Below are 17,405 nucleotides of genomic sequence, written 5' to 3'. Positions count from 1 at the left end.
CAAGGAAAAACAATTGAAAACAATTAAGTCTATGGAAACTTTTTTTTGTCAATTCTTTCACTTAATCAAAATCTAAGATTTTAATTAGTGATCAAACTTTTTATTTAAGTTAATTAGCATAATTAGATTAGGTTAATATATAATTTACAATTAGCACAAATCAATGAAACAATTAATCAAGACTTGAAAACAAAAGGGTAAACGATTATCGTTGATTAAGTAACTGTAGTGATTAGTTAATCCGGTTAGCTCAACATTTGTCGATTAACTTTTTACTTAATTCGTAAAGAGTGAGAAATGTTGACTATCCAATGATTAGATTTAATTGTTGTCCAATTGAATTAAAACTTGTCATCATTGGAATAGCAATTAAATATTATTTAGAAAGTAGATTAACCTTTTTTGTTTAGAAATTAATTGTCCCAATAGATTAATTGTTTCTCATCAAATTAAATTGTCTTTAAGATCTCAACAGATCGATGATTAAAAATTAGTGATAAATTTTTGACTTTGTGTTGTGATTAGCAAAGTAAATCAGTTAATCATCAAGAAATTAATTCTTGTTGATTAATGTGAATAATTAAAAATCAGAAAAAGAAAAAAAAACTTCGTTAGTTATAACAAATTTCAATCGTTTCAAAATTGTTAATTAGATTGATTAACTGATGGATTAGAGGATGAAGGTAAATTTGAAAGGTAAGTTGATGAAGATGAAGATGAAGATGAGGATGACGAGGCGGGTGATACTAAAGGTGATGAGGATGAAGATAAGGGTGGAGATGAAGATGAAGAGTAAGTAGGTGATGGAGATAATAGTAGATCAATTTTTTTAGGCTTAACGGTTTCGCATAAAGGTAAAGGTGATCGGGGCGATGAAAATGTCGTCGTTGATTGCGAGGGACGGCAAGGGTTGTATCGGTTGGAGGTCAACATTTGAACATGGAAAGAGGAACCAGGGTTCGGTGGTAAACTGTCCTCAGGTACAAATATCTCGCAATCATCTGGCCCACACCCGGTGAACGATGATAACGGTAAATAAGATTGATGATTGAATGAATTACCATGTGAACTTTGTTGTTGTTGCTGTTGTTGTTGTTGGTAAATTGCTTGTTTAAAATTATGGCGATTTGTTGATCCATTGATTGTTGTCGAGGTTGATGATAGATCAATTGATCGGTCATCAAATGTATTCAATGAGGAAAAGACCATTGGTCCCATTGAGGCTAATTCATTTTTCTTTTCCTTTAATTTAGTTTTAAGCTCGTCCAACAATTTACTCGGTGAATCTTCCGATTTAGCAATTAAGGCCATCATAAAGTCAACCTTTAGTTTAAGTTCACATTCCCTTAGTGTATGTATGGTTTCATTACATTGGTCAATTTGTTGATTAGCTTTGACCAGACTGATCTGTAAACAGTCAACCTGATTAACCAGATTTTCAACTTGCCGTTGAAGCCGTTGGCTAACTAATCGGGCGTCATTCTCAGCTTCCTCTAATTCAAGTACTTGTTCCTGGAGATTATCTCTCTCTTCAATTAATAGATTAACTTTATCTTCAAGATTAGTTGATTCCTTACAATGCTGACATGGACCAGTGATGATGGTCAACGATGATTCTGATGTTTGAATGGCCGCATCAGTAAATTTACTTGACGATGACGATGATGATGACCCAGAGGAAGCGTTACTTTCTTCATCGGACATTTGAATGTCCGATAAACTTGAAGGTCCAGAAAATTGATCTCGACGTCCATCATCACCTAAACCCTCATCTTCACTGGTCAGTGAAAGGGTCAATCCATATGACTCCAAACTAGAGCAACTTTTATTAGATTTACCTGGTAACCCATCAAGAGAAACAGCTGATCTTTTACCAGGTAAACCATAAAGAAACAATTCATTGGGAGCATTTCCATTGGGAGAAATTGTTTTCATCTTAACAGAATTACCAATCGAGGGTAATATCAAATTAGATCTTTTTTCCGCTTCCGTTGAAGGTTCTAATTGTATCGCTTTGTCACATTTAATTAGATTAGTTGTTTCCGAAAAGGTTGCCTGTAATTAAAGCGTAAAAAAAAGACACAAATAATTAGTTAATTGTTTCCATCAAAAGGATCAAAACAGTCAAGGAGAAAAAAGAAAATCTAATCATCAGTAATTAGAAGGATAAACAAAACTGGGTGACCACAAGAAACACGATGACCGAAAGTGAGACAATTGAAACTCGGTCAATCTAGAAAAAGATACAACTAATTAAACGACAATTAAGGTAAAGAGAAAAAAAAACAAATCATGTAACCAAACAATTAACTAATCAGAAAAACAAGACAACAACAATCAACCACCTCAAAGAAAATGAAAGGAAAAACTATGAGAAACTTTTTTTTTCTCACTTCTTCCTAACAATTAAAGGATAACAATTAAAGTGAATACCAAATGATCAAGGTTAAAGGTTATCAATGGAAAGTGATTGATCTTTACAATCAAGTAAATGAATACAATCAGATGAGAGGTCAAATCGTGTGTAACCTTTAGCAAGTTGGTGAACTTTATGAAGAGAGAAAATTTTTTTTTTCTTTTCAGACAAAACTTTAGGGACACTCCTTAAGTTGAGATGATACCTGAAGATGATGATGATATTATTCACCCTAAGGTTAAATTAAAGGTCTACGGTTACCTGGTTTTCAGGTTGATAATACAAACACAGTAAATAATAATAATAAGATGAGATGATCATCAAGAATTAGGCCCTAAGGGCAAAACCCTAATGTCTTTTTCCTGAAAAAAAATTGTTTTGGTCAAAAAGGTATAATGATTAACTTAATCATTATGATGATTAACATTAACTCATAAAACCCCCTGAAATTAAGGTGAGTCCTCATCCCAGATTCTAATAGGATAATCAGTAAATTGTTACAGTAATGGAACAATTTAAATCATTAGGATATTTAAACGTAATCATTTGGGTAACGAACAATTATCATTACAATTAATTGATAGTTACAATTTACTTTTTCGCTTAATCTTGATGGTGATTAGTTAATTGTCAAGAGGAGGAGGAAAAGGAAACAAAGTTATTTGGTTTACAATTGATATTCGCTATTTCCGATGTTAATCTGATTGGAATGTCCGGTTTACCATGATGATTAAGTTAATTGTTACAATCGATTTGCTTTTTTTTTCCTAACAAATTGCTGTTCAATTGATTATTGGGAGAAAATAATTCTAATCATGATTAAGACGATGATTAAGTAACATGGTACAAGGTGGACAAAGTTAAAACGTGATTAGCAATTTAGTTAACCATTTAAAATGAATTTTAATTGTTTGATTGCGTTTTGTTTTGTCGTCATTGTTGTTGGTTAATTGTGATTGTTATGATGTGATTAAGATGATTACGATTAAAGGATTAACATGTTAATAAACTTTGGATCTCAATTGATTCAGAAATTGATCAGAAATTAAGATTACCCTTCATTGTTGGTATTATATGTTGATTTGCATTCAACCAATTAATATGGATCAGTAACAATTAACAGTTAACCAAATCAATTGTCAACGTCAAAACAATTAACTATTAATAATTGATATGTTACCTGTTTTTTTTGTATTGTAGTTGAAATGATTAACTAAATTGTTTCATCAACACTCCTTATAATTATTATAATAACCAAGTGATAACCAATCAAACACGTAATTTGATTGTCTTGAGTTAATTGTTGTTAATTTTTGATTATATCAACTTTTAACATGTTTAGTTTAAATCATCAACTAATTTTTTTTGCTACCCAAAGGCAATTGTGATTTAATTATTATTTCACCTAATCAATCAACTAATCAATCAACTAATCACTCAATCAAATCAAAATCTACATAATAAAACAAAAAGTTTAATGTTCTTGGTAAATTGGTTAACTTTTTCAAATGAGAAATCAAATTAGTTATATAATAACCTAACAATCAAGTAACTCACAATTAACAATTTGATTGAACCTTTTCAATTACAATTACAATCAAATCAATTTTAATAACTTTAATTTATTCAAAAGTTGATTAACTTAATCCTAATGTAAGTTTAATCTTGTAACAATCTGATAACAATCAAAGTCTCATCTTAATCATAAAGCTAATATATTACAATTAAAGGGAGTGTTACAATTTAAATTGATTTGTATTAGACAATATCAACAACAACAATCAGTTAATTTGATAAAACAATTCTGATAACCTAAATTGTTGTACTAACCACAAAATCTATGATTAAATATACTGGTGTTTCTGGTTAATCAAAAGCATCCGAAAAGTAAATTAACTTAATTGTTACTTATTTAACTTGACCATAATCGGTTTTAACAACGGTAACAATCAACCGGTAAAATGATTAACAATTAAACTTGATTAAGGTTTGGTTCATATATTAAATATTATCAAGTGAGAGATAATCAAGAAAAGTGTTGACCCTTTGTGGTCAACAATTAACTGTTTATTATTAACTTGATTGTTAATCAAAGTTAATCGGTAAATCATCAGCCTACAAACAATTTGTATCACTACAGCAACAATTTAACCACAATCAACTAATCTTAATCGTCAGTCTATTGATAGTAATCAGATCACAATTTAAAATCATTTTTTTTTAATCATAACTTTTTTTTGGGATAAAAAGTTATCATGATTAATATGATTAAAAGTTAATTGTAATCAAGATTATATTTTAAAAATGTACTTTTACATTTAAATTGTTACTATTTAAGTATTTGAATGTCTTAATATTTAAATATCAATGAATATAATTGTTTGAATCAAATTGATTGTTCAATATTAATAATCTAATTGTACAATATCAATTGATTTTCAAATCTTATTTACTATTAACCAACAACAATCAAAGAAATGAATGAACAATTTAACTGATGATGATTGGAAATGTTTGCCAAATTTAATCGTAGATTTAAATTGTAATCAACATTAATCATAATTGTTTCGAGGTTTTTTTTACACTTTCGTTGGAATCGTTGATTACAATTAGATTAAATTACTTACTTTTGATTGTTCAGATTCAAGAATTCTGAATTCCATTAATTCATTCTGATCACGAGCTTCCTGTAACTCCATTGCCAGTAAATCAACCTGATTGATTACAATTAAGAAAAAGTTTCTGATTAGTTTGGTAATTTAGTTGGATCGATAAAATTAAAATTGATTAAGGCCGACAAAAAGTTAACTTTTATGATTAACTTAATTTTCTTGATCAATCATCTCCTTGACCCTTAATTTAGTTTAAAATGGTTAATTGTTATTGAAGATAATTAAACAATCAGGGAGTGACAATTGCAAGTGATAAATTATCCTCGACGAAAATAATTTAATTCAATCAACGTTACAATTTAAATAATTAAATAATTCTGATCACACTTTTGATTATAATGTTAAATTGTTCACATGAATCATGTTAATTTTTTTTTTTGATTAATTGTTACAATTTTGTTTATATTATGTGAATGTGAGTCTGTTAATGTTGTAATTAAAGTTTTAAATCACTATGATTAAGGAAAACATAATCTCTCAATTAAATTAATCAAAATCTTTACGAAATGTAAACCTAACCCATAAGGTAAAACAATCTTAACCAAATCATATCAAACTAATTGTGATTAATTAAAAATGAAAACAACAACAATCTAACCGGAACGTAACCATAGCAACCAAAGGTGTGTTTAATTAATCATTTGATTAAGAAAAGTTAATTAGTAAATTAAAACCAACAACAAGTAAATTAACATGAGGCGAAAAAGTTTTTCCAATATTTTGAAAATCGTTGTTTACTTTTTGATTGATTAAGGTAAACAATTAGTTCAATGGAAACTAAATTAAGCCTTTACCTGTAGCTAGTGATTAACTAATCACATAATAGACTAACAATCAACTTAATTGTTAAGCCATTTGATTGGAACAATTTATGATTAGTAAAGAGAAACGTTTCTCAATTTAAATGTAAAGGGATAGAAAAAATTTTCTTCTAGCAATTGTTAACCATTTTGTGGATTAATTTGGTGGATTAAAGGATTAATTTACCTTTCGCATGAGATTGTTAATCTGTTCCTTAAGTGATTGTTTCTCCTTTGTTTCGGTAACTGACCTTTCCTTTTCCTCTTCCAATCGTTGACACAGAATTTTGAATGAGCTTTGAAGCTGAAGATGTTCCTTGACCACTCGTTTATACAGCTCTTGACTCTGATCATGGTCAAGATGATGAAGATGAGGATGATTAGGATGTAAGAGAAGATGAAGAAAAAAAAAGAAATGATGAGAATGAAGAGAAATGGTGATGGGAAGTGAACGAATTGGATGAAGAAAAAAAAACTGGACAATGAGCTTTTTGTTGTGGTCAAAGGTTAATGCCCACTGACCATTAGTGTTAATTCACTTTCACCAAAATGGGAAACAATTTACTAATCACAATTAAACTTACGGGCACATAGCGTTCCAATTGACTTGATTCATCATCTTGATCTTTCAATGAATTTAAATTCTTCCGAGAATCATCAAGTTTCTATTGGAAAAAAAAAATTTAGAAATTAAGTTAATTCAGTTCGTAATCGTGATTGTAATTGTAATTTTGTTCCTAAAAAAAAGTGAATCAAAATGAACAGAAAACAAAACCACAACAATTGAAAAGTAGCTCCAATCAAATTGTTGATTTAATCCCATTTCTCATATGCTAATCAATATGGAAATCAAAATGATTAACTGTTAACCATTGGGTATTGTCTTGACCACTATGATTAAGTTAAATTAACTTTTACCAACAATTAAATTGGTTATATTTAGTTGACCATTAAGTTGATCACTTTAAATTTGGCACAAGAATAAATTAACTAATCATCTTAATGATGATAATAATTTCTGGTCTCTTTCTTAACCAATTTTCAATTCAAATGAGATCGTCTTAATCATCATCATCATCTTGTAATGATTAAGGTAATCATCATGATTAAGATGATAATATTTGTATTTCCGTGTCGAGGTCAAGTAATTGGTTTTAATGATATAACAAGTTATTGATATAAAAAATTAACCCAATTGACCTTATCCTAAATTTAAAACTGAAACCGTTGTTAATTTAATTCAGTTTCTTACATAATTACCTGACGATTAACTAACAATTTACCATATCAAACCAACTATTAATCAACAAACTTTATGTATCAATGGCATATAATTAATTTGATTGTTATTTGGTTCACTTAATCACTTGTAATCATAAGTTTCCTGTTTTTTTAAAGAGTAAATTAGAAACACTTCATTCATCATCAACAATTAACTTTAATCATAATCATAGTAACAGTAATTAGTTACAACTATTACAAGTAAAACATTGATTCAGTTAACTAATTGTTGACTGAGCAAGAAATCAAATGAAAAAAAAGGTAAATAATTAATTGTAGAGATTTGAATGAGAGCAATTGATTGATTGATGATATTTGAAATGAAACAAAAACAAAGACAAACAATTAAACTGATTAAGGTGAAAAACACAATTTCAATTATCAACAATCAGGCTAATCAGTTAATCCAAAACCAGAATGAAAAACCAAAGATGATGTTAATTGATTAGCATGATTAACAATTACAACAAGAAAACAAGATCTGGTTAGCAGATTAACCTGAGAAATTGTTAACTATCAACTGATTGTCATTTAAATTGTTGCTTCCGTTTCTCTCTCAATCTTTTTCTAGTTAAGGTTCAGTTACCTGTAAATTTGATTGTTACCCTGTGAATAACAATCAACAGTAATCAGCAATTGGAACCATAAATTACCAAAAAAAAAAGAGAGACCCTCAAGTGTAACCCTCTCACAAAAAGATTACCTGAGATTTTGAATTTCGTGTTTTTTTGTTCACCAAGAAAATGAAAGAATCATTTTATTATTAGTTTTTTTTTTCATCAAAATGGAACAAAAAAAGTCACTTATTTCACTTTCACTGAATTCAGGGGGTTCTGATGGTGGGTTTGGGCGATAGAAATGATTTCCAGGTAAGATGAAGTTTCGGTGAAAGTTTTTGAGAGAAAAAAGTTCATTCGAAAGTTTTTTTTTCATGTGAACAAGTTCTTGATGGATAATGATGGGTCTCTGGTCTAATCATCATGATTGTTGATCATCATAATCATGAGTATCAATGATGATCAGCAATTTAAATTGTCAAGGTTAATTGATGATAATAGTTGGTTATCAATTGGGAATTGAATTTGAAATGTTGATCGTCATGATTTGATTTCTCGTCATGATTGATTTTTAGATTGTGACTATTGGTCAGTAACCGATTTCAATATTAACTCACAAATTCAAAGTGTAATCATGTTAAATTGTTGATCATTATCAGATTGAAACTGTTACACAATTAACTGATTGTGTCAATACAAGTTGTTGATTAAACTTGTTGAAAAGTGAAAGTTATCAAGTTTAAATATTGCGAATCAATCAAACTAATTGTCACTTTAAATTAGTTAATTAGTATTAGTAAATTAATCAACTGTTCAATCATCAAGTTTGAATCAATATATTCAAATCAAATAGATACGATAATCATTGAAAAACTAACAACAGTTACAATCAGTTAATTGTGATAAGTTTTTTTTTCAATCAGTCAAATTGTTATTTAACCAGAAAAAAAAAGTTTCAATGATTGTTAAATAATAATAAATTGCCGATCAACAATTGAAAGGTTAATTGTTATTACTTTATATTAATAGGTTTTGATTATTCAAAAAAAAATTTCAAAATAAAAACTGATTAACTTAATGATTGATTAGTTGAATTGATTCTCATGGTTATCGTAACAATTTATTTTTGATCAATGAAACTGAAACACCATCAAAAAAAAAATGCAACAATTTATACGGAAAAAAAGTGATTCTAATCACAATCAACAAACTATTAATACAATTTAAAGTTAAATTGTTGAAATTAACGGTTCAAAGTTTAACAGTTAAACATTGCCAATGGTAAATGGATGTAAAAATTTAAATTAACAACAGTTTAATTATATTTATATAATGATACATATAGAGAGATGTGATTAGTTGATTTAGTTAAGCAATCAAATGAATGATACATTGATTGATAAGTGATTAAGTGTAACAATTTAAACCGGATGAAAGGTTAAAGATGGATGATGAGGTGGGATGATCATCATCATTATCATCAATACCTGAATAGTTAATTATTATGAGATATATTTTCATCATCATCATCTAAATCATCAGCAATTTAATATATAAATTATATTTGGTTGATCAAAATTAAATTTAAACTTTTATTTTTGCAAAAAAAAAGTGATTGAATTAACTGAAAAACTTTTCAATTCCCATTGAAACATCATCATGTTAATTGTATTGATTGAATTAATTGGTGTAAGTGGATTAAATTGGCTGATTTAACCACGATTAATGTGATTTTATTATTAAATTGTTAATCGGTTAATAGGTTTTGATTAGTTTGTCTGATTATTTTGCCATAAACAAATTATTACTTTCCATTGACCGAAAATAACTCAATTTAATAAGTTTTAGTTTCTCGAATATGATTTAAACTTGATTAAGATGATAATCTTTGATTGTGATTAAGGGAAAGGGTGTGAGGGAGTGGGATTGGGATGAAAATGATGATATAAAGATCACGATTTGATTAGGAATTGAAAAGCGTTTCAATTCTGATCATGATTGTTTTTCATTCATTCATCATGATTTAAATGATTGTCTTGATTATCGTTGCAATAGTATAATGATAATAATCACAATCGCCGTTTATTATTATGGACAATCAAAAGTAATCAATTTTTTTCATCATCACTCACACTTAATCATCAACATTAATCAGTGATAATAATTAATCGATTTTATCATCATGATTCTTAATCATCATCTTGATTATCATCACAATCTCTCATCAGATTAGACATTAAATTGTTTCTCTAATTTGATTGTTTTGATTGTCTGTGTTTCCCAATTTGAATCAATACAATCAATCAATCCTTTTGATTATCTGGGTAATTGTTATAATCATCTATCTTTAATCATCTTCATGATTAGTTTATTTAATCAGGAAGAGTTTAATTTGTATGATATTCCCACGACGATTAATTGTTAATTAACTGCAATCAAAATCTATGGTCTGGTTAAATTGTGTCAATCATTGAAATCTATCAAATAATTATATTGATTGTTAATCAATTTAATCACTATGTCTAATCAGCTTGAAGAAAAAAATGAAATCAAAAGACAATTTAATCACCCAAGTGATTAACTGATTGCTGGTTTTTTTTTGTAGTACAACAATTAACATTGATAAAAAGTGTTAATCAATGGTTAATAGAAATGAAATTTTTGTTTTCTTACCATCATGATTAAGGTTTTGATTGTAACAATTAAAATGATTGTACAACAAAAAAAAAACTAAGTTTGTAATCATGATCGTGATTAACATTAATATTGTTACAATCAACAAATTATGATCAGTTGATTGCGATGAGACTCAACATCTGATAATTTAAGGTCAGGTTAAGTAATTAAATTGTAGATATAATTAATTATTCATCATCATCAGAATCAAATTGATTTAAATGAAAGTTAATTGTAATAATTTGGCAAATATTGGTAAAGTTCAATATCGTTGATTAATCAAAACAACAGATAAACAATTAAACACTTAAATAAACAATAAGTTAATTGTCTTAATCCCAAATGAATGATAAAAATCTAAAGACTAACCAACAATTAAATCTGATGATAAGATAGCAATTAATTAACTCTCACCATTGATATAATAATATACATTCAAAGTATATGATTAACAACAACAACAACAATAGATTAACAATACAACCGACTGATTAATATTCAAAGGTGTAAATAAAACAATTACAATTAATTGTGAATGTTAATTTGAGTTTAACAATCAACAAAGTAATCATCATGATTTAATGAACAAGTTTCATGATGTTTGATGAACATGAAAATATGTATAACAACATGAAAGAATCAGAATGTTGAGTGTTGAACTTTTTGATTCAGATTTTAATTCCTGAACAGGATGATGAAAATAACATGAAAAATAAGAAGAAGAGGAAAAAAAATGATTAATATAATAATTAAGTTTTCCTAATGAAATTAAAGATGAGGATGATGAGGATGAGGATGGAGATGAAAACCAGAATTAGACACTAAAAAAAAGTATTACATGTTATCATGAATATGAGAGTTTCCATTGATAACATGCTAATAGAGTTAATTGTAATTATAATCATTGAAAATCTATTATAATGATAATTATATTTGTGTGTTAGTATAAAATGATGATTAGGTAAACAAGAAATTACATGAGGAGAATCAGAATCACCATGATAAATGAATGAATTCTGGATAGCAAAGAGAGAGAGAGAGAGGTTTTATCATTTTGAGTTTCTTTCCATTCTGAAACCAGAATTTCCTCTCTCTCTCTTTATTCATTATCATCCCAATTTTTGTATTATTATTCTTAATAAGATGATGATGATGATGATAAAAAGGGGCGAGGGGTGAAAGAGGGTGATACGGAAGTAACTCTGAGTGTTCTCCATGAATTAAATCCTCTTTGAATTTCATCCTTTCAATTGGAAATACTATCAACCTCTTGTTAAGAGATAGTAAGTAAGTAGTAAACTGTTGAGCTTCTTGAAGAAACTTGAAATTTTATCATTATCATGATGATGAAATAAGGATGAGGATGAATAAAAGTAGTGAATGAAGGGGAAAAAAAGTGATGAGGATAAAAGGATTCACCCAATCACTGGATGTTACCTTTGCCTAACGGCCTTTTGTATTGGCGAGAGGATTTTCTTGTGTTTCTCATTACGGGGAAAACGCGTGGTGTCAGGCTAAGCCGGTTATTATTGTATTCGGATTAATAATTTACTGATTGTTCAGTATTAATTGTGATTAAAAATGTAATAATAAGCATAATTGGATCACAAATGGTAAAGGATTAAAAGTGTAATTAGTTACACCCAAAGTTTTTTGTTCTCGTTCACAATTTTCTGTTCATTTGATTCATTGATGATTTTTTGATTCTATTTTCAATATTAATCAATTAGTTAATTGTCTCTTACCTGATTACTATTACAACGATTATTGGTGCTACTCCTTTGATGTCGTAAATTTGTTGTTGAATTGTTTTTGGTTAATTTGGTTCGAGGAATACAACACAAGCAACATGGTTCTAATGATGATAATCCTCGTTTATTGGTAATCTCATTGGTTGTTGACAATGTAATCGTCGATATTGAGTTTATCTGATTGAGTGAATTTAAATTGTTTACTGATAAACTATTAACTCGATTGATTTCACTTAGATTATCACAGGATAATCTTTTTCTATTAATCCCTTTACCAATGGTGGAAGACACTAGACGATGACCATTAGATGGACAATTACCATTGGTGGTTACATTTGACTTCCTTTTGCTGGTCTGTGATGAGGATGAACATGATAAAGATAATGTAGATTGAGAAGGTTTTAATTGTTGCTTGTTAATTGTTTGAATTGATCCATTTTTAGATGAATGATATGGATTATGTTGATTAGTAGAATGATAATTGTTAGTTAAGGATATTGGTTGATTTGATTGATTTCGAAGATCACATAATGATCGATATCTATTCAAGGGATAATTTCCATTATTTAACATGGCCAATTTGGTGGAGATTGAAAATGTAAACAATTTAGAGAAACAATTTGAAACAATTTACACAATTTTGGAAACTTTTTTCATGCAGATTGTTAATTGTTGATTGGAAACATTGATTGTTGACTGTTTTTCACCGTTGATACTTAAATATTTTTGACAGATGGTAAACCCAATAAAGACTAATCAACATTGATGTTAACAATTACAACCAGGTAATGTTAATCCAACAACAACTTCAGGTAAACTGAATGGCAAAAAAACTCAACCTACTTGTTGATTTTTCATTCTCACTCGACTTACCTTTTTTTCATCCTCATCATGTTACTCGCTCCCTTATCTTCCTCTCTCTCTCTTTCCTTCCTCTCATCTGCTCTTTCTTTTCATCTTTTCTTCCTATTCTTATCTTCATCCCTCTCTCTCTCTCTCGCTCTTTCCGTCAATCTGCTTCTCTTCCTTTGCCATAGACTTACAATGGTAACAATGATCATCTTTCCGCCTCGAGTTTTATTTTTTCCGTTTTCTTTTCTTGCTAATTATCATTATGATTCTTAATCAAGTTGATCTTTATTAGCAATTTATTAATTTCTTTCTTCATCTTTTATTACTTTCCTTGATTCAGTTAGACAATATGATCATCCAATCAACCTGAAAGTTTTTCAATTGAGACACTAACAATTAAGAAAACCTTGATTGTTGGGAACATTTTTATAATGGTGACAATTAATGAACAATTTAAATCAACCACTTTTACTGTCTGATTGTTGATCAAATTGTTGCAATTTAATTTTACTAACTTTCTATAAATATCATTATCGTACTTTAATTGTCTTTTCGGATCAACTTGAATTCCATACAATTAAGAAATAGACACACAAACAATCAGTTAATTGTTGGTGAGAAAGTTAAATGATTCATATTTTCATGTGTAAACATTCATACAATTTAAATTACTAGTTTTTCTAGACTAATTAGCAGAAATTACCTTTTAATTGCTGTTGAATTATGTGTTGATCAGCTAATTGTTAAGATCAGACTAAATCATCTTCCTAACAATTTGTTTTCCTGTTGAGTAAATTGTAAATCACTTTTTCAAGGTTCCCTTAACCTTATCAAATTAATATTGATCATTAACTAAACAGCAACAATCAGTTAACACTAAAGGTAACAATTAACTTTTCTAATTATTTAGAATCATTGAGAAAAAAAACTAAGAAAGACAATCAGTTAATTATTTATTATACTGAAAAGTTGAAAACATAATTTAAATTGCGCTGAAATGTAAATAAACTTTTTCACAATTAAATCAACTAATTGTCAATGAACCATTTCAGACACAATTGATTGATAATCATAACAATCATGAAGCCTCTTAATTGTCAGCAAAAAAAACTAATCAACAGGCTCGAGTGTTGAAACAATTAAGATATTAATTGTAACTCTTTGTTGTTGTAACCTCTTCCTTTAATTTTTAAATTAATCAACAATTTACTGATTGTCAAACTACAAGGGACAAGTTTTATTTGAGACAATCAGTTAATAAACAATCAAGAACAACTTTTTGTTTTAATTGTTGGTGATTTATTTTTAACAACAATCAAACCTTGATCATTATTTTAACCAAATATCACCAACAGTTAATATTTAAAATTAGATAATCAGGACAAATTTGATTACTATTATAATTACAATCATCTAAAATTAAATAACAATCAAAAAATCAGTGTCATCGTTGATTGTTAACAAGGTTAACAAAACAATCAAAACGGTAACAATTTGTTAAATCATTGTTTATTTTGTTACCATTAACAACAACAATTTAACATTGGTAACAAGAGTTGAACAATTAACATTTCACTCCAACAATCAAAATTGATTGCTGATAAACTTTCACGGTTATCGGTGATATTAATTCAAATGAATTAGCTGTTAATTGTGATTAGATTAGCTTGATTAACCAAACCCTTTATATACACAAATGGTTAACTTATATTGATGACAATTAACTACTTACAATTAAATTAAACTTTCCCTTCACCACTGAATCAATTTAACTAATTCTGATTAACGGTTTTTTGAACATTTCGATTTCGAGGAAAAAAAAGTCGAAAAACTTTTCTATTGTAAATTTTTGTTCCAAATCTTGATGTGTACTTTGGGGATTGGGTTGGTCAGTTAATTGTAATTAATGGTTAGAAATTGATTAATATGTCATAGTGATTAGTTAAGGTAACAATTAAATATTAGGTCATGAAATTTTTACTTGTTCATTATAGATAGTATAATTGTTGTTTCTCGTATAATTCTAAGATTTCATGATGTGTAATTTGAGGTCATTGATTAATATGAACTTTTACATGAAAAACATCAAATTTTTGGTGTTCAAAGGGATGAAATTTTTGACTTTTTTGATTCAAATTCGAATATCTCGGGGAAACTAAGGCGTGAAATTATGTTCGATAGCTTTTTCTAAAGCCTGATAATCAGTCAATTCTATGATGATAAAATTAAGATTAAAGCTTATTTAATTTGAAAATCGCGATTTTTGACCTGAATTGGCCTCAAAATTGCACGGACTTGTTGTTTTTCATGAAATCTGGTTTTCTAGGGAATTAGCCTACGAGAAACAATTTGCCGTTGGAATTATAGCTCTATCTATAATGGAACATGGGTAGGTAAAAAACTTTCCGGATGACCTAATAGTATAATTTAGTTAATTACCTCATTTTTTAATCCAACTCGTTGATTAGGATAAGGATCAAATCGAAATGTATTGTAAACTTTTTTCCGTTGATCTTTTTGTTGAACCATTTTGATTGATTTAATTACGATTGTGATTAATTAACCATAAAATCCATTCATCACCATCATCATCAACATAATCAATAAATTGTTACCTGGTGAATTAAATGATTAATATCAATCATTAATTGGTCAACAATCAGTTTATCAACTAACCTTTTTAATTGTTGTTGTTGTTATTTAACAAACTTTTTACTTGATTGTTAATTGTTGTTAATTTACCTCTTCCTCTTCCGTTAATCATCATCCTGTCAGAATAAAATATTTGCCAACAATTAACATGAACAATTAAACAAAAAGTAAGAAAATGAATCCGTGATAATTTAAAATAATTAAAAGTAAATGATTACCTTTAAATTTGTTGTTTGTTTTTTTCTTGTTTCAATTAAGTTTAACAATCAGTTGATTAGTTGATTAATTTAAGACAAAAACACAAATTTAAAGTTAATTATAATAATTAAAGAAGATGTGAAACAATCAAATATTTGAAATGATTAAATCAAATGATTAGACATAAAGATGATAATCAAATCAAGAAATTAATTGAAACAAACAATTTGTTCATCATCATTGTTAAAACACAAGAGTAAATTGTTTAACAATTAGTTAATTGTTTGGATGTTGGTTAAAAACAAACGTGATTAGCGTTTGGTGATTATGATAGAGGATAAAACAATTTAGTTACTTTCAACAATTAGAGTTGATTGTTGGTGTAAATCGTGAAGTAAATTAGGTTCAAACGTACAAAAGTCAATCGTTGATTCAGTTTCGTTGTTACTTTGATTTCGTTGGTTATTATTAATTTCGTTGGGTCGTTGATTGTTTACCAATGGATTCGTTGATTGTTCGTTGTTACAATTCACAATTAAATTGATTCGTTGGTGAAAATTTTCATCTCTTCAATTCTTACCAACAGTGTTGATCATATTCACTCAATCTCATCATCATCATCATCATCATCGTCTTAATCATTAACATCCAGACGTAAACATAGTTAACTACGAATCTATTTTAATCAACAATCAGAGAGTCAAGTTGATGCCAAGTAATTAAGAGATAATTTAACTTTAATCTATTTTTAAATCATCAACAATTTAGTAACTTTAACATTGGGCTAATGAAAGGATAAATTTTTAACCAGAATTTTTAATTCAAATTGTTGACTCTCTCTCTCTCTCTGCCTATTGAAGGTTGATTGATTTGATTGTAAACAATTAACATTTTACTCTTACTTTAACATAACAATCAGTTTAATATATTGTAACAATTAGGTTAATTCATTTTAATTTAACCCTTTTTATATATAATTCAAACACCAATCCTTAATTGTTGCTACGAATCATAATTAATAGTTTTACTTTCTCAATTTTTTGGCTAATCATGTTGATTAATTTTAATTTTACCAATTTAATTACTCTTAAATTGGTGAATTAAATCATTGGAGATTTTTTTCTCAATTGTAACAAGTTAATTCTGTTCATCTAATTGTAATATCAACAAGATGATCAATTTAATTGTGGTTATTTTTATAGATGATCAAAATAGTTAAGATCGTTATTAGTTAATCATTCATCATCTACTTGATTAACTACAATCAACAAATTGTGAAAGTTAATCTAGTTCACAATTCAACTTTTATCGTCTCTTGGTTGATACAAACAATTAAGAGCAAAATTTTTTTAATTATGATGAAAATTAGCCAATCCTTTAACTGCAATTTCGTTCATCAATTGTAACTGATTTAGTTGATTGTTGGAATTGATCAAAAGTCATAGAACTTATTTTGCTAATTTAACCATGAATATAATTTGGCTGATTGTCATTAAAAAGTTAATTGTTAAAGTCATTAAGGTATTTAAATTAATTACTAATTAGATTAA

At 27.9% G+C, this 17,405-nt stretch overlaps 1 protein-coding gene across 2 annotated transcripts; it reads right to left on the bottom strand.

Moving 5' to 3' along the window:
- Positions 1-19: 19 nt before the first annotated feature.
- On the bottom strand, positions 20-16,435 carry LOC128392729 (putative leucine-rich repeat-containing protein DDB_G0290503). Of its 2 annotated transcripts, XM_053352806.1 has the most exons (8): positions 15,876-16,435; positions 15,682-15,773; positions 15,445-15,620; positions 12,148-12,507; positions 6,473-6,553; positions 6,076-6,234; positions 5,044-5,130; positions 23-2,055 (listed from the first exon to the last, which is right to left on the bottom strand). In XM_053352806.1, exons 3-8 carry the CDS (start codon positions 15,532-15,534, stop codon positions 646-648), a joined length of 2,187 nt encoding a protein of 728 aa, XP_053208781.1. In that variant the 5' UTR covers positions 15,535-15,620; positions 15,682-15,773; positions 15,876-16,435; the 3' UTR covers positions 23-645. The 2 variants fall into 2 exon arrangements, with proteins under 2 accessions (XP_053208780.1, XP_053208781.1); XM_053352805.1 differs by lacking the exons at positions 15,445-15,620; positions 15,682-15,773; positions 15,876-16,435 and having other exon boundaries at positions 20-2,055; positions 12,148-12,990.
- Positions 16,436-17,405: the final 970 nt, after the last annotated feature.

The sequence above is a fragment of the Panonychus citri genome, unplaced genomic scaffold (genome assembly GCF_014898815.1).
Source record: "Panonychus citri isolate SS breed McGregor unplaced genomic scaffold, ASM1489881v1 Contig00136, whole genome shotgun sequence".
NCBI classification, from domain to species: domain Eukaryota; kingdom Metazoa; phylum Arthropoda; class Arachnida; order Trombidiformes; family Tetranychidae; genus Panonychus; species Panonychus citri.
Note: the sequence above shows the minus strand (reverse complement) of the source record. Positions and strands in the feature narration are given on the sequence as shown.

Coding starts and splice junctions, on each gene's coding strand:
- LOC128392729 (XM_053352805.1), bottom strand. CDS start 12,726: ATGTTAAATAATGGAAATTATCCCTTGAATAGATATCGATCATTATGT. Junction 6,235..6,472: donor AATTGGAACGCTATGTGCCC/GTAAGTTTAATT, acceptor GACCATGATCAG/AGTCAAGAGCTGTATAAACG. Junction 2,056..5,043: donor TTGAATCTGAACAATCAAAA/GTAAGTAATTTA, acceptor CTTTAATTACAG/GCAACCTTTTCGGAAACAAC.